Genomic DNA, 22,912 nt, shown 5'->3' on the forward strand with positions numbered 1-22,912 from the left:
TTTGTGGATATGACTGTACAGGTAGAAAATCTCAATGCCATTTAGGAAAGTAGCTGGATTCAAGCTAAAAATACAAAAAAAGCAATGCCATTCTTTTATGGTCACTATAAGTAGTTCAGGATTGAGAAGTGACAAAAATTCATAATTGCATTAATGACAAAGCAATTGAATACCACTGGATAAATGCCATATGAAAGATACATATGACACAGGCATACCTCATTTTTTTTTTTTGCACTTTGCTTTATTGTGCTTTTCAGATATTGTGTTTTTTATAAACTGAAGGATTGTGGCAACCCTGTGTCAAGCAAGTCTATCAGCATCATTTTTCCAAAGTATGTGCTCATATCGTGTCTCCATGTCACAGAGAAATCGCTCATGAAAGAGTCAGTCAATCGATGTGGCACACTTCAATGTCTTATTTTAAGGAATTGGCAGTGCCACCCCAGCCTTCAGCAGCCATCGACATTGAGGTGGCACTCTCCACTAGCAAAAAGATTACAAGAAGATTACTTGCTGAAGGCTCAGAAGATCACCAGCATATTTTAGTAATAAAGTATTTTTATTAAGCTATATAATTTTTTTAGACATAATGCTGTCACACACCTAAGAGACTACAATATAGTGTAAACATAACTTTTATATGCATCAGTAAATCAAAAAATTCATTGACTCATTTTATTGTGATATTTGCTTTGCTACAGTCTGGAACCAAACCTGCAAAGTCTCTGAGGTATGCCTGTATAAAGAAATGCCATATACATGGGCAAAGACTCCATGACTAAAACATCAAAAGCAATTGCAACAAAAGCCAAAATTGATGAATGGGATCTAATCAAAGTAAAGAGCTTCTGCATAGCAAAATAAACTATCATCAGCGTGAACAGGCAACCTACAGAATGGGAGAAAATTTTTGCAATCTACCCATCGGACAAAGGCCTAATATCCAGAATCTACAAGGAACTTAAACAAATTTACAAGAAAAAAACAATCCCATCAAAAAGTGGGCAAAGGATATGAACAGACACGTCTCAAAAGAAGACATTTATGTGGCCAACAAACATATGAAAAAAAGCTCATCGTCACTGGTCATTAGAGAAACGCAAATCAAAACCACAATGAGATACCATCTTATGCCAGTTAGAATGGTGATTATTAAAAAGTCAGGAAACAACAGATGCTGGAAGGCTGTGGAGAAACAGGAATGCTTTTACACTGACGGTGGGAGTATAAATTAGTTCAACCATTGTGGAAGACAGTGTGGTGATTCCTTAAGGATCTAGAACCAGAAATATCATTTGAACCAGCAATCCCATTACTGGGCATATACCCAAAGGATTATAAATCCTTCTACTATAAAGACACATACACATGTATGTTTATTGCAGCACTATTTACAATAGCAAAGACTTGGAACCAACACAAATGCCCATCGATGATGGACTGGATAAAGAAAATGTGGCACATACACACTGTGGAATACTATGCAGCCATAAAAAAGAATGAGTTCATGTCCTTTGCAGGGATATGGATAAAACTGGAAGCTATAATTCTCAGCAAACTAACATAGGAACAGAAAAGGAAACACCACATGTTCTCACTCATAAGTGGGAGTTGAACAATGAGAACACATGAACACAGGGAGGGGAACATCATACACCGGGGCCTGTTGTTGGGTGGTGGGCAAGGGGAGGGAGAGTATTAGGACAAATACCTAATGAATGTGGGGCTTAAAACCTAGATGGCAGGTTGATAAGTGTAGCAAACCACCATGGCATAGGTATACTTATGTAACAAACCTGCGCATTCTGTACATGTATCCCAGAACTGAAAGTAAAATTTAAAAAATGCCTGTATAAAGAATGTGTATAAATAATATACATATTATATTAAGGTTACTGAAGCAAGATTGGAATAAATAGACATATTATGTTTCTGGATATAAAGACTCACTTTCAAAAGAGAAAGCCTTTCTCAAGTTATAAATAAGCTTAATAAAATTCTAACAAAAATCTCAATGGATATTTGGGAGAATCATTAGACATACTGATATCAACACTGATATTAAAAAATAACATGTGAGAATTACCATGAAATTTTTGGAAAAGGATAGGAGTGAAGTTTTTGACTCACCAGATATTAAAGTTGCCATGAATTTGATATAATCAGAGTAATATAGCTAGGTTCAGAAATATACAAATATATCAATGTGCAACTATTCTGGCAGTGAGTGGGAACTAAGTCTCTACTGTGGCTGAGCCTTACATCATAAGGCTTGTTTGTTACAGCATTATAAAAGTGTTAGAGAATAGTGTGGCCAACGTAAAGGTAACCTTGGGTAGGGGCAGCTGTGTTCTCAGGAGGGAACACCATGCCACAGATGCAACTGGCTGGGACATGGCCCTGGTTGGGGTGGCCACTGCAGGCCTCCTTGAAGAGGAAATGGCTGAGGTGGGTGCCACGGGAAGTGCAGGTGGAAAGGGATTAAAAACCCAGCGTGGGATGTAACATTATCCTCCTCAACAAGCATGGACGTGAAGGTCCGGGAGGCCGAGAAATGCCTGAAGTCACAGAACCAACAGAGTGGCGCCCGGATTCTACCCAGACTCCTGGCCTGCAAACACATGCTTTCCTAGGCGTGCCGAGAGCTGCAGCCAGGGTCCAGGTCATGGTGATGGGTCCCCGCTCTCACGTGGGGAGGCAGGGGACGGACACGGGTGTTGCCACAGAGAAGCAGAAGCAGCCCAACTGCGTGGCAGCGTGGGGAAGGTGCTGGGCACCTATCGGCCTCCATTACATGGAGGTGGCTGGCCGCCCGTGCAAATACTCTTTTCCTGCTTGCAAAAGGAAGGATTGTGTGTTCACTATAAAAAACTCAGAAACTACAGGCTGGGTACGGTGGCTCACGCCTGTAATCTCAGCACTTTGGGAGGCCGAGGTGGGCGGATCACAAGGTCAGGAGTTCGAGACCAGCCTGGCCAATATAGCGAAACCTCGTCTCTACCAAAAATACAAAAATTAGTCAGGCATGGTGGCAGGAGCCTGTAGTCCCAGCTACTCAGGGGGCTGAGGCAGAAGAATTGCTTGAACCTGGGAGGCAGAGGTTGCAGTGAGCTGAGATCGTGCTACTGCATTCCAGCCTGGGCAACAGAGCGACTCTGTCTCAAAAAAAAAAAAAGAAAGAAAGAAAGAAAGAAAGAAAGAAAGAAAACTTAGAAACTACAAAAAGGCACAAAGGGAAAATGATCACTGAAAACCCTGCCCCCCTCAGCCACCACTGTCATCGCCTCAGAGCAGAAGGGAGAAACCACCGACCTGGGGTCCCCAGGCCCCAAGGATGCTGCCACCCAGAGAACCACACCGGCCCGCCCCCACACCCCCAGTTGCTGGTGGGAGAGCGCCTGGGTTTTCCATCGAGGGCATTTTGGCTGAGAATCTGTGAGGCGCCGTATTCTGGTTCCCATTTCGCTTTTTAGCAAAGCTGCTCAGCCGCCGCCAGCCTCGCTCGAGTGACTGGAGACGCCAGGGAGGAACAGATGGCTCTTGGTCTGGCGCTTCTGTGTCCCTGGCACTTCTCACGTGATCATTATATCTGAATGGGGGAAAAAATAATGCTTTTTCTATAACTAGAAGAAATGTTTCTCCTAATCAAAAAAGACACCACTATCTTCAGATGCAAATGACACGTTCCATTATTAACTGCGCTTTACATCAAAGGCCCCCTCAGGACAGAAATCACAGCTGCAACAGGAAGAGCAGGGCTGCAGGGAAGGCGGGGGCTCGGCTGGGCCCGAACACCTCACACTCCCCAGCTTATCTGGCAAAGATAAGCTCCTGGCTGCTTCTGGTGACGTTTAAAGTTCAACAAGCAAACAAACAAACAAAATGGAATGCAGTCATATGCACTCTAGGTCTGACCTCAACAGAGAACCATTTACGTGTTTTCAAGGGGTTTTATTTCATGTGTTCAAGGGTATTCGTGGGACTTTGTCTGAGCAAACAATTGCCCTTCTAGATGTGGCAAAGACAGCCCACCACTACCAGAAGGAAAATTCTTGGCCCCTTTCTTTGTGACTACACCGTAATATTGGCAAAATACACACAAGAAATAATGTCCCAATGAAGTATACAGTCATCAAAGAGGCTACTCACACCCCACTTTGATGGGGTGCCTCTCAGCTTCAAATGTATCCATGTATCTCGCTAGTAAAAAGCAAGTCGCAGCTTCAGAATCTAAACCCCTGGTTCTAAAATCCTGCCATGACATGGGAATCACCCGAGAGGCTGCCCCAACAGCCACAAGTTCTGGGTGGGGGGGCGGGAGGGAAGCAGCCCAGGTCAGGGGTGGGAGGGAGGCAGCCTGGTGGGGGGTGGGAGGGAGGCAGCCTGGTGGGGGGTGGGAGGGAGGCAGCCCAGGTCGGGGGTGGGAGGGCAGTAGCCCAGTGGGGCGCGGCCTGCTGTCTCTATTATTGTCCTTGGCTCTGCTCAGGGTCTCTCCGGGTAGGCATAGCACGGCCGCCTGTTGCTATTTGGGAAGAGCCCTTCAGGGAGGCACAGTGCTGGGATTCCCAGCCCGGGTCCTGGCCTGCGGCACCAGGGCCAGACCTGCTGTTGTTCAGCGCCTCACAGGGTGTGCTCCTGAGCAGCAGGCAGCACCAGTAACCCAAGCACCGCCTGCCAGGACAGAAGGAACGCGGCCAGGGCCAGCCTAGGCTGGAGGAGGCGGGCTTGGGCCTGAAGAGTGGGGACAGCCCATCATAAACCCAGGGCTCAGGCTGCCCCTATCTTGTTACCTTGGGTAAGATGCACCCCTAAATTGGCCTCCCTGTCCTCACTGGGGTAAAGTGGAAATAAAAACAGCCACCTCTTTGGAAAGTTCAAGAGGGGAGGACTGCTTGAGCTCAGGAGCTTGAGACCAGCCTGGGCAACATGACATAACCCCATCTCTACAAAAAATACAAAAATTAGCTGGGCATGGCATGCACCTGTGGTACTTGGGAGGCTGAGGTGGGAGGATCACTTAAGCTTGGGAGGCTGACGCCACGGCGAGGCCTGATCTTGCCACTGCACTCCAGCCTTGACAACAGAGCAAGACCCTGTCTCAAAACAAAAACAAAACCAAAAGCAAACCAGCCACCTCAAGGGCAGGCCTGGGATTTCACCAACACAACCCTCAAAGCGTGTGGCCCAGAGCCTGCCGCGCTGCTGCTGCTGTTGATTACAGATATTTCTGCAGGAGTTGGGAACTCAGACAGACGTGGGTTGAGTCTCTACCTGGCTAACACCAGGCTATCATGAATGATCAGAGAATGGCTCGTCCTGGTGCCCATTACTGCCTGCAGCTCAAACCACCCAGCCAAGGAGTTGGAGGCACTTCTAAGGCCAAAGCCAGGTCTGAGACTTGGTCATAGGAGGCCAGGCACACAGTGGCCATGCCACAGAACTGTGTCTCTTGACTGGCTGCCGTGAGCTCTGGGCAGCAGGGCTGTGGGGGTCGAATCACAGGCTCGAATTGAGGCGAGGGCCCAGTGCCACCATCCTCTAGCTGCAACTCGCTAAAGCAATCACTTCACCTCTCTGGGCTTCTGTCCTCCATCTGAGAAATGGGGATAACCACACCAGTTAGAACTACCCTGCCAGAGTCACTCTGGAAAAAGGCATCTTCCAGGACATCCCCCATGCACTTTAGAAAGGAGCTGCTGGCCGGGCGCGGTGGCTCACACCTGTAATCCCAGCACTTTGGGAGGCTAAGACGGGTGGATCGCTTGAGGTCAGGAGTTTCAGACCAGCCTGGCCAACATGGCGAAACCCCGTCTCTACAAAAAATACAAAAATCAGCAGGGTGTGCTGGCTCATACCTGTAATCTCAGCTACTTGGCAAGCTGAGACATGAGAATCGCTTCAACCTGGGAGGCGGAGGTTGCAGTGAGCCAAGACTGTGCCACTGCACTCCAGCCTGGGTGACAGAGCAACACTATGTCTCAGGAAAAAAAAAAAAAAAGGTGCTGTCCTCCCTGGCGTCTGAGGTAAAGGCAAATTAACTTTTGTCCTGCAAGGAACTCACCTGTGTGGTGGGGAACGCTCTAAGAGAGAAGCTTCCTTACTCAACCCAAGCCAGGGGCGGGAGCAAGCCCTGAGGTGAGAGTTAAGCCCAGTGCAAGAACTGGCTAGAGAGGGGAGGGCAGGCTCCCTAAGGGTCAAGAGAACGTGAAATGTTGTTAGTTCACATTCGGTTTTATTGTCCTCCTGTTTCAGCAGCTCTATGAGGTGGCCCCAGTAAAGAGCCCTCTAATATCCTGTCAGTATGTCCAGCCTTGTTCTTGGCTGGCTTTAAAATCAGTTTTCCACCAAATTGTACCCTGAATGATTTCTATGGATGATCGGGAAGAGAGCTTCATAGAAGGGGGTGGTAGACTTGTCAACTAAAGCCGCAGAGCTGGAGAGGCAGCAGTGCACATGCGTTTGCTTTCTTGGGGTCTGTCGCCTCCATGGCCCCCCTGCTTCTGTTCACCCTGTGCGCATGCCCTTTGCCAGGGGGGGCTTTGTGGCGGCTCCCACTACAGAAGCTGAGAGTATTTCCCCGCCCCTTGGCTTTGGATTCCACCATATGTCATGCTTTGGCCAGTGGAATGTGGGTAATTACAATGTGACGGAAGGATGAAGGAGCATTTGCATAATTGGGCAAGCCCTCTTGCACCTATGCCATTGACTTAGAAGACAGGCTCTGGCCCTCACACAGGACCAAGGAGGAGAATGACAGAGATGAAGAGCAGAGTCATCCCAGCCAAGATGGCAGAGCTTAGCCCTGCCTAGATCAGCCCCCACAGCTGTGAAAACTGAAGGAACGGATGTTATTGTTTCGTGGCCCTGAGGGTTTATGGTTGCTTGTTACATAGTGATAGCTGACTGCTACAGTTCTGGGTTTCTAATGAGTAAGAAGTAAAAAGGGATGAGCTTAGAATACAGACAGGACAAGTAAGCTGTTGAGCACAGATGGCTTTTTAGTCGTCAGTGTTCCACGAAATGGACATATTGCAAAGGGGCTTTGTGGCCCTTGGTGGGTATCCAAGATGGCGGTCACCCACCCTAGAACAACAGGTTGTGACAAAGTGGTTAGCAAGGTTCATCTAGCTGCTAGACTAGAAATATATCTGCATATTAATGTAATTATGAAGGTTATAATTAGCTCATCTGACTGTATGATTCATATACTAAGTTTTGTTCTGAATACTTACAGAGACAATTATATAGTTTTTTTCTATGATTCCTTACAGGAGAAAAAAAGAAGTCCTGAAACTTCACACAGAATAAGAACTCAGCAGGTAGCAAAAACTCCTAATTAGAAACACTCAGTAAAGAATTCCTCACTTCCTTTTAAAGAATGGTGTAATTACTTCTAAGAATTGAAAAATTGCTTCATTTTATCAAATATTTTGATTAGCAAAGAAATTAATTGTACTGTATCTTCATTTGTATTTACAGTGAATAAATGAATGCTAAAAATAACAACAGCAGGAAAACTGCCTGTCAAAAAAAAAAAAGATAAAACGTTAAAAAATCCAGATGAAAATAAAGTGGAAGCTCTGAGGAAGCTGCCTGCTACAGACCTCGCTGCCGGATCAAGAAACAGATGCTGGCCCCCAAAGGGCTCAGCACATGCCTGAGGGGAGCCTCTGCTGCATCAGGAGGTCAGGCCCAGGTTATCGCCTGATGGGAGTAGATACTCCAGCACGCTGTTTGCACAAGTGAGGCAGTTTCACCAGAATTCCAGGCGCAGTTCCAGGCTTTCTGGTGGCATAACTACTGCCCAAGCCTGGGATCTCCTGCCACACCAGGATTCCTTCTGGGCAATGAACAACAGCTAATCCGAAGATTCCAGAACTTGCTTTGCAAAGGCCATCAGTCAAGTCAAGCTTCAAGTGAATTCAACCAGTGCTTACTGAAAACTGACCCCAGAGTACCAGTGGCCTTCCTTCCCGCGTCTCCTTTACCCAGGCACTGAGCTGGGCAACAGGGAATCTTCTGTGGTCCTCACATCACCCTGAGAGGCAGCCGCGGCTCTCCCTGCTGTATAGACAAAGTAAGTGGGGCTCGGTTCCAAGCTCCTGCCAGCCGGTGCTGGAGATGGAGATTGTTTGACTCCAAAGCCATGCTCCTCCGATTTCACCACAAGTCCAACCACCTACCACATGTGCAAGAACACAGAAGCCTCCTGAAAATCCGAACTCAGCAACACTGACCAGGGCTCATGATGTGCCAGGCACACTCCCAGGCAGGAGCAACAGAGCAGTGAACCCAAACCCCTACCCCTGGAGAAGCTGATGTTCTGAGACACCCACCCAGGGAGGCAAGAAAGGGTGGAGTGGACCACCCTACTAGCACGGCCCCTCGGCTCTCCTCACAGAACCCTTTGCCATGGGCCTCCCCCACTGCCCTGCCCTGGCCATGCCCAAAGTGTGGTGGCCTCTCAACCCCTGGGCTCTGGAAGCACTAACTCTCCTTCCAGGAAGCCCCATCCCCTGGTATCCACCTGGGCTGGCTCCTCAACTCAAGCTTCCAGACTCAGTGCAAGCTCATCAGAAAGCCATTTCTGCCCATCCTTCCCCGACTCAGAGTTACGTTGTCCTCCTCCTCATCATCCTCCTCGTCCTCCCCCTCCTCCTCAGCCATACAGCCTGACGTTCACAAAGGATCTATGCTGAGACCTTTGCAGACACCGATTCACAGATCCTCCAGTAGCACGGAATTTCCATACAATGCAAAGAAATAAAAGGGAAACATTTAAGCTGCCCTTCGACCCTTTAAAGATTCAATAAATTCATGGGTGAAGTCATTTATAGCACTCCAGCCTGGGGGACAGAGCAAGACTCTGTCTCAAAAAAAAAAAAAAGAAAAAACTATTAAAATAAATTCTTCCACCCAAATAAAGTCTATGCCACTTAGTCACATCACTACTGAACATTAAACTTGCACTCACCGGAATAGGATAGAATACAAAAATATCAAGGAATGCAAATGTTTGGTGTTTGCTGTGTTAGGTACCAGGCAAAGCTCTTTCTACATTTACTTGCTTAATCCAAACAATGAGCCTAGGAGGCACACACCAAACAGTTCTCATTGCTCAGGAAGGGAGCGGGGAGCATGGACCTTGGAACTGGCTGGCATTCAAATCCCAGCACTAGCATTTCTAATGGTGTGACTGGGAACGAATGCTTCTACCTCTCTGTTTCCTCCTCTGGTACCCCAGAGTACCAGTGGCCTTCCTTCCTGCGACTTCTTTACCCAGGCACTGAGCTGGGCAACAGAGAATCTTCTCTGGTCCTCACATCACCCTGAGAGGCAGCCGCGGCTCTCCCTGCTGTATAGACAAAGTAAGTGGGGCTCGGTTCCAAGCTCCTGCCAGCCGGTGCTGGAGATGGAGATTGTTTGACTCCAAAGCCATGCTCCTCCGATTTCACCACAAGTCCAACCACCTACCACATGTGCAAGAACACAGAAGCCTCCTGAAAATCCGAACTCAGCAACACTGACCAGGGCCCATGACGTGCCAGGCACACTCCCAGGCAGGAGCAACAGAGCAGTGAACCCAAACCCCTACCCCTGGAGAAGCTGATGTTCTGAGACACCCACCCAGTTTCCTCCTCTGCAAATGAGGCTACTTGTCCCCACCACAAGCCTGAACCCCAGGGCCTGGCCCAGAGCCAAGCGCACATTCTCATTCTCACTTGCTGAGTGTTGGGTGTTGAGATTCATCCAGTCCAGTGCAGCATCCTGAGCCAGAACATAAGCAGCCACACTGCAAGTTACCTTCCTTGGTGTGTGATGATAGTTAAGATGCTGGTAACATCTGTATTTTGGATTTTCTCTGCAAGACTTATTTGGGACAACACATTCTTGGATTGGTGCCTGGCTTCCTGATAGGATCATGACCTCATAGAATCACTGGTGCGGCTCAACTCTGATGCTTAATTGATCCACAAATGGTTGTTGTGGCTCTGGAGGGACCAAATGAATGGGGAGCCTGCCTGGGCTGGTTGCACCATTGTCCACTTAGTTTGAACACATAGAGGGCTTCCCGTGGAGGCTAGGAATCAAGAAGAATCCTGATCTGGGTTCAGGGGAATGAGGCGGGAGTGCTCTGGGGATGCCGGAGCAAGTGATTAACACAAGGCAGGTGCTAGAGGAGGTGAGCAGCACCCCCCGCACCATGCATTTCCGTGGGGCCTGGCTGAGGTCCTGCCACGGGGTGCACTGTGTAGGGCTGGGGCACAAGGGAGAATGAGACCTCATCCCTGCTCTTGGGGACATGGGACTCCCGGGTTTGAGAAAATTCAACCACACAAATTAAAACGATTACCAGAAATTCTGTCTGATGTGCTTCTTCCAACCTCACCAACAGGTTCATGATAGCCTTGTCTTCTGCCTGACACAGCTGTGTTTGAAAGGGGGCCTCTCCAGTGGGGAAGGGGGCCCATGTGACCACCCTTCACAGGGCCAGGTGGGGAAAGCCCGGTGTGGCCCCCTCCCATTCCTGCAAGAGGCATCAGAAACCGTGCCTCTCTCCCTTTGGCGGCCAGCCCTGTGCTACTTCCAGCAGAGCTTGCCTGGCACGTGCTGAGTTCCTACCCTGTCCACGCTACTGGGAACCAGGGTTGGAGGTGGACTCATACTCCTTTCTAAAGGGAGGCTTCAGAGCCAGGCCGGACCCAGGACGCATGCGTGGAGGAGCTGCAGTGTTGCCACAGCCAATCGGGACTTGGGAGAAAGTTTGAACAGCAAAAGAATAACTCTGTGCACGCTAAGTGAGAGTGAATCTTAGCAGCCTGTGCAACCTCCTTGCCAACTTTCCGTGATGATGTGACTTTCATTCTGTTGCTTTTATCACTATAGCTGGCTTTAAGGAGGTGATCCATATTAGTGCAGATACTGGGGCAGTGCTAGGACCCGTGTAGACACAGATGCTCTAGAGGAAGCAGACACCACCCATGCCAAGGTCCCTGGGCTTCCCCCAGGAGGGCAGCAAGCTTACCAAGCTCAAAGGCTGAGGAGGAGAAGTAGATGCATCGGGTTTGCCTGGTTCCCGCTGGACCACCACGTGACGATGCCTGTAGGCCCTGCTGGGTGGCCTGGGATAATACTCCTTCTGCCTTAGTGTGGCACAGGGGGCCCAGCAGCCCCTGCACCCTGGCCTGTCTCCAAGGCCTCCCTGAGAGTCCAAGTCAGCCTGAATTACCCCTCACGACTTGCCACAGTGCCACCCACCTACAGGACGGCAGGTAGTGAATTTTGCATTGGCAAGTAGAGAGTGAGTGAAATTCAAGGGAAATAGTTAAAATCACTGAAATTACATCAAGAAGACTTAGCTTTTCTTGCCATCAAGAGCAAGGGTAAATAACAGTAATGCTAATATCTTAATAATTTACTTAATTTATTTACGATTAACTTGGAGCCCTTTCCTGAAAAGGAAACTTCCCCATTCTTTACCATATTCATTAAAAATACATAGACACAATTATATTTACAATAAAAAGAAAGATAAATTGAAGTAACACTGTTGGCAGCGAATATAAATATGATGCTCATAAAAGATTACAAACATTTTGATGTACTTTACCATCCCTTCGGTTGAAAACTACATTCTTCAATTCTCTCTTGGAACAAAAAACATCTTCAAGTTATTTAACATATAACTGAATGACTTTTGAGATTGTATATTTCCACGCAAAGTGAGGAAAGATCTCATTGGCTCTCTGCTTGCTAGAATGTGACAAAATAATTACTCTGTATTGAATAAGGATGTGTTTTGTTAAAAAATTCCATTATTTCCATGGTAATAAAGTAGAAAGATTTTATATGGGTTTCTACTGTGTCTTTTAAAAATTCTATTTCTGCACTGAGCGTTATTTTTATACTCACTGAAGAAACTGAAATTGCACTTTAAGATTTAAGGGAAATGTTAAACAGGAACGATTTTCTAAAAACAAGGTGATACTCTACACTTTGCACATGGCACTTGGAATGTAAAATGTTTTTCTAGAAGTGAAGAACGGGTATTTGCTGGGGAGAGAAATCCAGATGATGTTTTCCCAGTTTGTGGGAATCTCATGAGAAGGTGCGTGTACTGCCGTTTAGGTCTTCTCTTTTTTTTTTTTTTTTTTCCTGTTCTGCTTTTTCACCAAGCCACTGGGTAGCTTGTTGCCTTGTTTTGCTTCGATGCCTTGTTCCTCTTTTATGCCATCTAGGCCAGCGCTTCTCATCTTGAAAGGGGATGTGATGGCTTCCAGGCGCATGGGACCAACTCCTTGCTCCCGTCTGAAAGGACACATGTCACCTTCCCTTCCCGGAAGCTCGCAGGCCTCTGTGCCTCCTGGGCTGATTCTCAAGCCCAGGACAGTGCCAGGAGGATGAGCCCCAGGCCTGCTGCACAGCAAGACCCCTGGACTCCCCCACCATGGAGCCCTGGGGCGGGCTGGTCTGCACAGCAGCGGCCTGGGACCTGCACTTTAAGAAGCGCTGTCTGATTTGAGGGGTGCTTAACGAAGCAGTATAATGAAGGAGCAAGGACAGGGGAGGACTCATGGTCAAGCCACACAGCAGGGGCAGGAAGCCCGCGGCCCTTGCTGCGAGAAGAGCTCAGATCACTTTCACGTGCTGCTGTGACAGGCAGAGGAGGCATAAGAATAATAGGAGTTTTGGAAGACAGATTTGATGGCATACCCAATATAAGAAATGGATTATGAGTAGGTGTAAAATTGTCATCTTTACTCTCTGTGTGCTTTCAGTTTACTCAAGGTCTTAGGGAATGTCTTAACTACAATTCCAGTTTTTCTCTCTCCGAGAATGGATTGCTTTGGCTAGGGATTACTCACGGTGAACTTGCTTTGCGGGGAGAGTTGCCGACTGTCTTAATTACATTTTGGTAATCTCCTTTTAATTACTTACCTCCTGTGCATCCCCCAGAGGAAAAGGATGGCTGGTATCATATTTAATGAGCTTAAGGATGATGTATTAACTATTCCTATTATTTGTTACTTCTTTTCCCTTCTATTAGAAAAACACAACAACCTGGGGTTAAACTGGAGAACTTAATGATGAATGCAGTCTGGGGTTCTTCCCTGGCTGCCTTCCCCTGCAGCCGCCCTGGAGGAGGCTGGCTGGCTCCCTCACTCAGGAGTCCTCAGCGATTCTTCTTTATTCAGACAAAGGGACCTAAACTCTGCAGCCAATGTTGCATGACCCAGGTGGTCTGTCTCTGCCACCACCTCCTGCTCCCGATGGCAAATAAACAGGACAAAAGAAAACTCTCACCTACTCTGTCATTCACTATGACCAGAACTGCTTGCGGTCACCCCTTGCTCCGCGGTCACCCCTCTCCTCCTGCCATGTCATGTTCCTTGCAGTTTCACGCTGCCCTTCCAGCCCAGAAATCATTTGCTCAAGGATTTACTTGTCCTCCTGGTAAATGCACGCTTTTCCGATTTGTCCGAGCTCAGGTGTTAGCTTCTCGGCCAGGTGCATCCTCCTAGGCCAATTTAGGGGGTTGATCCCATTGAATTCCCAGAAAACTGATGGGACAGAGCAGGAGGTGGCCGGTGCAGGGATGCGTGCCACAGGGACAGTGCCACCTCTGCATCCACAGTTCTCAGTCCACCGTGGTCGATCCGTGTCTCAAGCACATTTCTCCTGTTCACTCTTCCTGAAATTTTCTCATGAGGACGTTGAGCAGGTGCTTCTGGAGGTGAAGCCGACTCTTTGTGATGCGAACTGGGCAGAACTAACCAATGCTGAGGGAGGCAAGCTGACAGTACATAAAGCTTTAGGAATGTTCTCTCCTTGGTCCAGCAATTCCAGGATCAGCAGAGGCTCCTTGCGACTCGTGCATGAGGACACTCAGGCCTCGCTGAGGGGGGACAGCAGACATGGCGCTTCAAGCCCGGTCTTCTCCACTTGCAGGTCCTTTAGGGGTATTTTGCTATAGCTCCTGAGCAGCCTAAGACAGTCCCCATGTCACTCAGAGTCAAAGCCAAAGTCTTTACAAGGACCCCAAGCCTACGGCCGCCTGGCTCCTTCGCTCCCTGGCCCCAACTCCTTAGACCTCTCCTTCATCTGCCCCCAAACCAGTTGGCCCCTTCCTGTGGGTGCCATTGCACTAGCGGTGCCGGCCAGTCCCTCGCCCGATGTCACTGCTCACTCCCTCCCCTCCCCGTCGCTCAGATGTCACCCCTCAACAGGCCCTCCCTACTGCTCTGCTCCATTTTTCTCCCAGCTGCTGCTAGAACCTGACATGTGACTGAGTCACTCACTCCTGCTCTGTCCCCCTCGCTAGAATGGGGGCTTCTGGAGGCAGGGACTGCATCTGTTTGGTTTGCTGCTAAACCTGGCACCCAGCTCAGCGCCTGGCACACATGGGCCATAGGAAACACGTGTCATGAGAGAGTGAATGAACTCACACGATGAAATGGCACATGCTAGATGGAATCCATGCTTTAGAGGAAAATGAAGACCCCAGAGAATGCCAGTGCTACCACAGGAGGCGAAAAGGCAGGAGAGAACAGGCCAGGGGACCCCAGAGGTGAGGCCAGCGGAGCTGGAAGAGGAGAGTGGGATCCCTTATCTATCAAATCAGCACATCAGTGGATAACACCTAAGACTGATCATTTAGGAAATGGTAGGGTAAGAATATTATTGAGGGCTGGGCGTGGTGGCTCACACCTGTAATCCTAGCACTTTGGGAGGCCGAGGCAGGCGGATCACGAGGTCAGGAGATCGAGACCATCCTGGCTAACATGGTGAAACCCCGCCTCTACTAAAAATACAAAAAATTAGCCGGGCAAGGTGGCAGGTGCTTGTAGTCCCAGCTACACGGGAGGCTGAGGCAGGAGAATGGTGTGAACCCCAGGGGGGCGGAGCCTGCAGTGAGCCGAGATCGCGCCACTGCACTCCAGCCTGGGTAAAAGAGCAAGACACCGTCTCAAGAAAAAAAAAAATATTATTGAAAGACAGGAACATATGCAGCTGAAGAAACAGCAAAAAAAACCAAAATAAAAGTGATTGCTCTTGGGGAGCAGGACTGGAGGTTAAATGGGTGAGTCAAGTGATCTCTGTTTTTAAATCTTTTGCAACAATTCAATTTTATTTCTATATGGGCATATGTTACTTTGATACAAATGAAAAATGTTTGTTAAAAAAAAGACTTGCAAGAGTTCAGAACACAACCCCCAAACTCAGCAGTATACATGGTCTGTCCTCAACCCCACTCCTAAAGGACATTCATATAATAAAAAGGGGCCAGGCACAGTGGCTTATGCCTGTAATCCCAGCACTTTGGGAGGCTGAGGCTGGGGGATCACCTGAGGTAGGAGTTCGAGACCAGCCTGACCAACATGGAGAAACCCCGTCTCTACTAAAAATACAAAAATTAGCCTGGCATGGTGGTGCATGCCTGTAATCCCAGCTACTCGGGTGGCTGAGGCAGGAGAATCACCACAACCCAGGAGGCGGAGGCTGTGGTGAGCCGAGATTGTGCCATTGCACTCCAGCCTGGGCAACAAGAGTGAGAGTCTGTCTCAAAAAAAAAAAAAAGGACTGGGCACAAACATGCCAAAGTATTAATACTAGTTGTCCCAAGGGGTGATTTTAATTATTTTCTTCAAATGTATCAGCATATTCCAAACAGTATATAATGGACATAAACAACTTCTACGAATGTTAGCTTAAATCATATGAAATTGTCAATATTCAATCATTTATGACTTTAAAAATGGTAATTTCAGATGGTCCAACCCAATAGGACAGAATTATTTAAAATATATATAAGGGGCTGCTTTTAAGATCAATAAAACTATTCCTATCCCTTGACTCCAGTTATTTTATTTCTTGGAACTTTCCTAAGGAATGAACCCAAAATGTAGATAGAGATTTACATGAAAGTGTTCACTGTGAATCACAGAGGCAAAAGCTGGAAAAAAACATCCTAAATGCTTGAAAATAAGGGAGTGGGTGGAATGTTATATAGACCTTTTAGCTGATGTTTGGGAAATCTTTAAGTGACATGATATAATTTAACATTAAGTGAAAAAAAAGCAGGATACACGAATATATATACACTGTCATCTCCACTATGTAAAAAAAAATGCATTAGAAAAAAAAAAGTTCTCTAAGGCAGGGTAGTGCATAGAAAGAACACCAGCTCTGAAGCCGAACCCTCCAGCTTGCCACTCCTTGCTGAGCTCAGGTGGCTACGCGACTTCTGGGAGGCTGTCTACGCCGCCTTCCCCAGCGGGCATGACAGTGAGATGAGAAAGTGCACGTGAAGGGCCCAGAGCTTAGTAGGTGCTCACCAAATGGTGGCCAAGGTTGTTCTTGTCATCATCCCCATCATCGTGGAGTCTAGATTACTGCTATCCTTTTTTACATATATTTTTTGCATTGTCCCCAATGTCTCCCATGAATATGTATTCCTTTTAAAATGACAAAAAAAAAAAACATAATCATAAAAATAGCGAAGGTCACTATAAAACAAGAGCAAAGACAAGCCACGGACCAGCAGAAGGTATTTGCGACCCACATGACAACCAAGGGCCGAAAGCCTTTCAGGTCATTTGTAGACAACGAGACCTGAATAGTTGACAACCCATGAATGTGTTTGACCTTACTAAGGAGAGATGGTAGAAGTTAAAATGTTTAACAATAGCAAGGGACAGCAGCGACGTGGAGTGTCAGGAACTCTCCTGTACCACTGGTGGGGCGGTACACTGGTACAACCACTTAGGAGAATGCTGGCCGTTTCTGGGAAGCTGAACGTGGACCCGCCCTCCCATCAGCAATTCCATGCAGAGTAGCTCCAGTGTGTGCACACAAGGAGACAGGCACAGAAGGGTGACTGGTGCTTTGCTTGTAATGAAGGAAACTGAGAACAACCTGCATGTTCATTAACAGGAGGGTGACGACCGAATGGCAGCATGTTATTCACAATCATATATTCAGTTAATAGACTGTTTTTGTTGTTGTTGTTGTTTGTTTGTTTTGAGACAGAGTCTTGCTCTGTCACCCAGGCTGGAGTGTAGTGGTGCAATCTCGGCTCACTGCAACCTCCGCCTCCTGGGTTCAAGTGATTCTCCAGCCTCAGCCTCCTGAGGAGCTGGGATTACAGGCACCAGCCACCACATCCGGCTATGTTTTTTTTGTTTTTTTTTTTTTTTTGGTTTTTTTTTTTGTATTTTCAGTACAGATGGGGTTTCACCATGTGGGCCAGGCTGGTTTCAAACTCCTGACCTCAGGTGATCTGCCCACCTCGGCCTCCCAAAGTGCTGGGATTACAGGCATGAGCCACCGACTTTTTATAGCAGCTTAAGTGCATCAACTAAAGCCAACATACTAACATGGATAAATCTTAAATACATTACTGTAAGAAAAAATGAGTGCAGATACAACATTCAATATAATATCACTTATATAAAGCTTAAAGACATGCAACACAATAGTGTATTTTGTTTAGAAACATCTATCTAAATAGCAAAGATGAAAAAAATCACAAAAACCACGGTGTTTAGGAACCTGGAGTCAGGCTTACAAACCAGCCCCACCACTCACTAGCTGGGTGACTGTGGATAATACTTAATGTCTCTGTGCCGAGGCCTCATCTCTTAACTGGGGATAGTAACAGCTTGTATCTCATAGTGACCTCAACATGATTACACATGTTAATATATATACAAAGGACTAGAAATAGTGGCAGGTACATAGAAGACATGCTATAGTGTTTGCTGCTGTTATTATTAACCTGAAACCTTAAAAATGTTCATGCTGTTTGCTTTAGTAATCTCATTTCCCAGATCATCTTCTGGGATCTAAGACTCCTTAGAACTCTAAATCAACCAGAGAAAACAAGCTCCCAAACCTCTTTGAAAATTAAAATAAAATAAAATAAAAATTTCCAACAAAGTAAAGGATGCATATTCACCTTCTAATACTCTGTGTATAATTTATACCAGTTTTTCATTTAGAATGAGCTAATTACATGAGGTGATTGCCAATTTATCTGTTATGGTTCTAATCAATTATCCATTTTGTAAAAACTAATTTTAGCTCATTTTCAAAGAGATGCTTATGTGCTGCAGACATTCTTACCTCCTCAAGGAAACAGCTAAAGTTCTGGAGAAAATATTTCCAGTTTATATAGGGGGTTAGATGAATTCTTAGTTTCCTCAAAAAATAATGATACTGATTGTCCGTTAGTTTGTAACAGAAATCCTTAAGAACTTGTCCGAATTCTGTAGCCTTTACAAATCCTGTATCCTCTTTATCCAATGCAGAAAATGCCTAAAAAGAAAGAAAAGAAAAAAAGATGGCAAATGCTACTGGCAAATGCTACTGGCAAACTTCTAAAACACTTTCCTTAAGTACTGTTTCTGCTGAATGCAAATGAAGCCTAGTATATAAAAGTACCTTGTAAATTCTAAATTACTAAATAAATGCACCATTATTGAAGGACTGAGACAAGTACGATATGAACGCAGTATGGGAGCTTATGAGTTCTAGAGGAAATTTGCCTTACTTGCTCCTATTTGGATGTGAGGAGGAAGGAGAATAAAGAGGAATCCTGGCCCCAAGCACCCGTAACCTTCCTGATCGAAGCCTCGCCCCTGCTCCCAGGATCCCTGTTTTACAGAGCAGAGCAGGGCAGAGCTCTAGCTCTCTTGACCCTTACATTCTACTTCCTTTAAGTGTTAATTAGTTGTAACAGGAGGCTCAGGAGAGACCCCACCGCATTGCATCGGGGCTGGTGTCTCAAGGCAGGAGTCTGACTTTGGGAGCAGCTGGGAGGAGGGATCACCCTGACCCCACCCCTGTCCTTCACAGCCAGGCTTGTGTGCCGAGGCGGCTGTCCTTTCCTGAGTCTCGGCCAGAGCCCGAGTGGCCTCGTATCATGAGAAGCTGCCCCGGGTCTGTCCTGGAGCGGCGGGGGCACACATTGCGAATCCTACAGTAGAGTAGTTAAACTGAAAAAGTGCAAAAATGTGCTATAAAAAGAAAGCACATTTTTTTTCCATCTGTCGAAATAAAATCATTCATTTTTATTACACCAGGAAATCTGCATCCAGGGGTAGATTAAGATCTTTTTTAAAGGAAGAATTTAGCATGCCTGCAAACCCCACACCCTTGTCGTTAATTCTCATTCGGGGCTAATTAGGCACACCCCATTGGCCCAACAGGGTGATGGCATATGTGTAATCAAATTAACCTTAAAACATAGATAGCTTCACATGTTCGCGTAGTCAGTGGTAACACGAAGTAGCTGTGTACAATGGGAAATCCCCTAGACAGGAGTTGTTCTGGGAACCTGGGCTCTGCTGCCCACCATAAGTCCTGGACTTCTCTAAACTTTAGCTTCTTTACTGTAAAGATGGACTTAACTCAGAGGGCAGGTATAAGTTTTCCTAAGTTTACTGGAAAATGCCCCCATCCAGGTACCTGGCCCGAGGGGATCTCAAATGTTAAGGAGAACGATCATAAGAATGAACACAGAAAACTGTGCCGCAGGGGCAACGGCAGGGGCAGGCTCAGGTGTGAAGAGGAGCCTCCTGCGAAGCTCAGCTGGCTGGGCCGCCCCTCCTCACCCCTTCCCTCCCCACTAATCCCTCACACCGCACCGGGACTCCGGAGCCCACCTTGCTTCCCTACACCAAGGAAATTGGGATGTGATTTACAAAAAAAAGTTTAAAATAGATCTCAGGAGTGGAGAGTGAGTGATTCCCACCTCCAAGAGTCTGATACCCTAAGAGGGTCACTAGCCTTGATTTCTTCAAAAGCCAAGACACTAACTAAGGTGGATCCTCAGAAGAAGTCATGGGCAGTAGACAGCACATCTCAAGTAAAGATCTTCAGGACTTCAATTCTTCAAACCACCTGGATTTGGAAAACAAGGGCTGCGACAAGTCCATTTCCCCTTCCTCCTCATGTTCCGGGCTCTGCTCCATAGTCCCTGTGTGACCCTGGGCAGGTTTATTCACGCTGAGCCTCAGTTTCCCCTCCTGTAGAGTGGAATCAGGAGCCCCACCTTGCAAGGTTATGATCAAAAAGACTCATGAACTCTCATTAGGGCTTGTGGCCCCCCAACGCCCTGGGAAGCCCTCTAGAGTGTGTGGAACCAGGACTCTGTGATGTTAGAAGGGATATGCACTGTGGGGATTGAGAGGTGTTGAGTGGATCTGTCAGTCTGGGTTGCTGTGGCTGTTTGGACTCTGGGTGCTGGCTTCCCACAGGATGGTTCCGACATGCTGCCTTGTTCATCTCCGATGCCTGCCCTCTGCAGAGAGCATCTTCCCTTCTTGATGCTGACACACAGGGAAACTCACCTGGGAGCACCATCTCACCAGGAGGCTGGTTCCAAGCACAGTATCCAAGGACACCAGCACAGTCCACAGCATCATTACTCCACACACACAAGCATCATTCCACACACACAAGCATCATTCCACACACGCAGGCATCATACCCTACACGCAGGCATCATTCCCTACGCGCAGGCATCATTCCCTACGCGCAGGCATCATTCCCTACGCGCAGGCATCATTCCCTACGCGCAGGCCTCATACCCTACGCGCAGGCCTCATACCCTACGCGCAGGCATCATTCCCTACGCGCAGGCATCATTCCCTACACGCAGGCATTGTTCCATACATATAGGCATCATTGTGTACACCATCTAAAGCACCATGCAGATGGAAGCTGTAGAATGTCAGCCTATCCAGGTGACTCCCCTTGCTCCTGGAGGACTTCACAATGAACTCTCTGTGCCACAACTGGGCCCAGTTCAACCTCTTCAAGGCCACCTTGTGTCCTTCATCTCTGTGAACCCAGTGCTTGACTGAGTTGAGAGCTCCCAGGATGTGCTGAGCCCACTCTTGTCCAAGGGCCTCTGTTTTCTGCCTTTTTTGCCCAGAGCCCCATGTCCTCACCCCAGACTCAGCATTTCTAAATGCTGAGCACTCCCACCTCGGAGAGCACATGCTGGGGTGGAAGAGTGGATACACATTTACCCACATTAAAAACTCTGCTTGTGGTTAACTAGACACCCCAAGGAGAATGAACAGAGGTGGGAGGGGTTTCAGGGTGGGGCTGAGAGGTGTTTTCATGAATCAAGATGAGTTTTCACAGTAAAGCACTTTCAGCCTGTCATACCGTGGACAAAGCCAGCTGGGAGGACTCAACTACTTCCTGGATCTTCCTCACAACCTCCTGTGGATTCAGTGTTGCAAAATTGATTGGTATGCTCTCTTCTTTTCCCTTGGGCTGAGCTCCTGTTGACTTGCTGTTCTCCACTGCTCTCAGGAAGTCGGGGTAATTGATAGCATTATCATGCCGGCTGACTCCCCAACTTGTCCCAAAAGGAAAGGAAGAAAAGAACATATTCATTTAAAAAGCCATCCTACTGCTTATTCATTCAACAAACAGTTGCTGAGCACAGAGCAATGTGGGGAAAATGAGTAATTTTAAGACACGATTCCCCGCCCTGTAGGTGCAGACATGGCAGTTAGCTCTGCTCTCAGGTAGACACACACATCCTACAATACGAGGACACAGGGTGATGAGAGGGGAGAGTGCAGTTCGCTGACGGCCGGGGGGCCACAGCTGCCCGGCCTGAAGTCCTGATGCTTGAAGGCTGGATATCAGGGTTCGTGGCTTTGCAGAAGACAGTAAGGGAAGTGTCTGCTGAGAATCCAGCCCTATGACATGAGCAAGTGAAAGTATGTTGGCAGGGATGTGACATTCGCATAGCAGCATCATGGGAAGATAAATCTGACAGTGGCTCCAAGACAGTCTGGAAGTGAGACTGGGGTGGTGGCAGTGGCGGGAGAGCAGCAGTCTGGATGGGGGGCTCCTGGGGTCATGGAGGTCTTAACCAAGAAGGGCCTGGACTTAGAAATGGCAGTGGGATTTGAAAGAGAGGAAACATGTCAAAGACAGTGAAAAGAAGAAGAGGAACTGAGTAAGAAATACATTAAATTCTCTTTCAGGAGTGGTTGAAATGAAGTTGTCAAGCTGAAAGCACTCAAAAGATATTTTGCAAACCTATCTAGCTGAGGATTTTCTCAAATAAAAATTCCACCTGCATCGATGACTCAGCAAGGACATCCCTGTGGAAGCAGAGGCTCCTTCATCTCCTTGACTCTGACACAGAAGAAATTACCTAAGTTCTGGAAGACTAAATTGTGAGGTAAAATCCAAAAGTCTCACGGAACATACAGCATATCTATTAAAGATGCAAAATAATTAAAATAAAGTTTAATTGCATTCAAAGTTCACATTTCTACAACTTAAATTCCTGGGGAATTGCTGGCCCTTAAACACCTAAACTTTCTCTCAGCAGGACTGGGCTCAAATGTCAACGTAGAAGAGCTTGGAATGCCGGTAAGCTGGAGAGAGAAGTTTCCAGTGACTCAGATATCTGCTTCTAAAGAAGATGAGCCAAGAGCTGAGCTTTTCCAACCCACAGCTGCAGAGCTGCCTTGCATAGGCTCTGCGTCGGGTCGGCTTGCATGATGGAGACACCAAGGAAAAGGACAATCAACACTATTTCATCAGCGGGATAAATTGCCAACATGGTATTAAAATGTAGTAATAAAATCATATGCATATGCTAATCTCAGTAGTATTTAGAAAAGTCTATTTTGGATCTAGAAAAGAATAATCTACATATAATTACAAATAACAGAGATGTTTATCATCAAGAGGTCTTTGAGAAGAAACAAGCAACTGTGCAATGGATCCTTATTAAGGTTTCAATGCATAAAAAAGTTGATCACCCCCATTGAAAGGTGGGCTTCAGAAATCCCAGTCCTTTTGTTGTTGTTTACAAAAGTATCAAGCCTAACTATGTTTTAACAAGAATCTCTTATAATCATTTAGT

General features: G+C 47.0%; 1 protein-coding gene across 11 annotated transcripts in view; it reads right to left on the reverse strand.

The window, feature by feature from the left end:
• Positions 1 to 22,912, reverse strand: part of EFCAB6 (EF-hand calcium binding domain 6) — a 296,553-nt gene that overhangs the window by 31,112 nt on the left and 242,529 nt on the right. For all 11 annotated transcript variants that reach the window (XM_058431306.1, XM_058431310.1, XM_032138757.2 and 8 more), the window contains 2 exons: positions 21,184 to 21,379; positions 18,130 to 18,321 (listed from right to left, as the gene is read on the reverse strand). In XM_058431306.1, coding sequence (XP_058287289.1) covers positions 18,130 to 18,321; positions 21,184 to 21,379 — 388 coding nt within the window. The remainder of the gene's footprint in view (positions 1 to 18,129; positions 18,322 to 21,183; positions 21,380 to 22,912) is intronic.

This window comes from Hylobates moloch, unplaced genomic scaffold (assembly GCF_009828535.3).
Source record: "Hylobates moloch isolate HMO894 unplaced genomic scaffold, HMol_V3 SCAFFOLD_19, whole genome shotgun sequence".
Taxonomy (NCBI): domain Eukaryota; kingdom Metazoa; phylum Chordata; class Mammalia; order Primates; family Hylobatidae; genus Hylobates; species Hylobates moloch.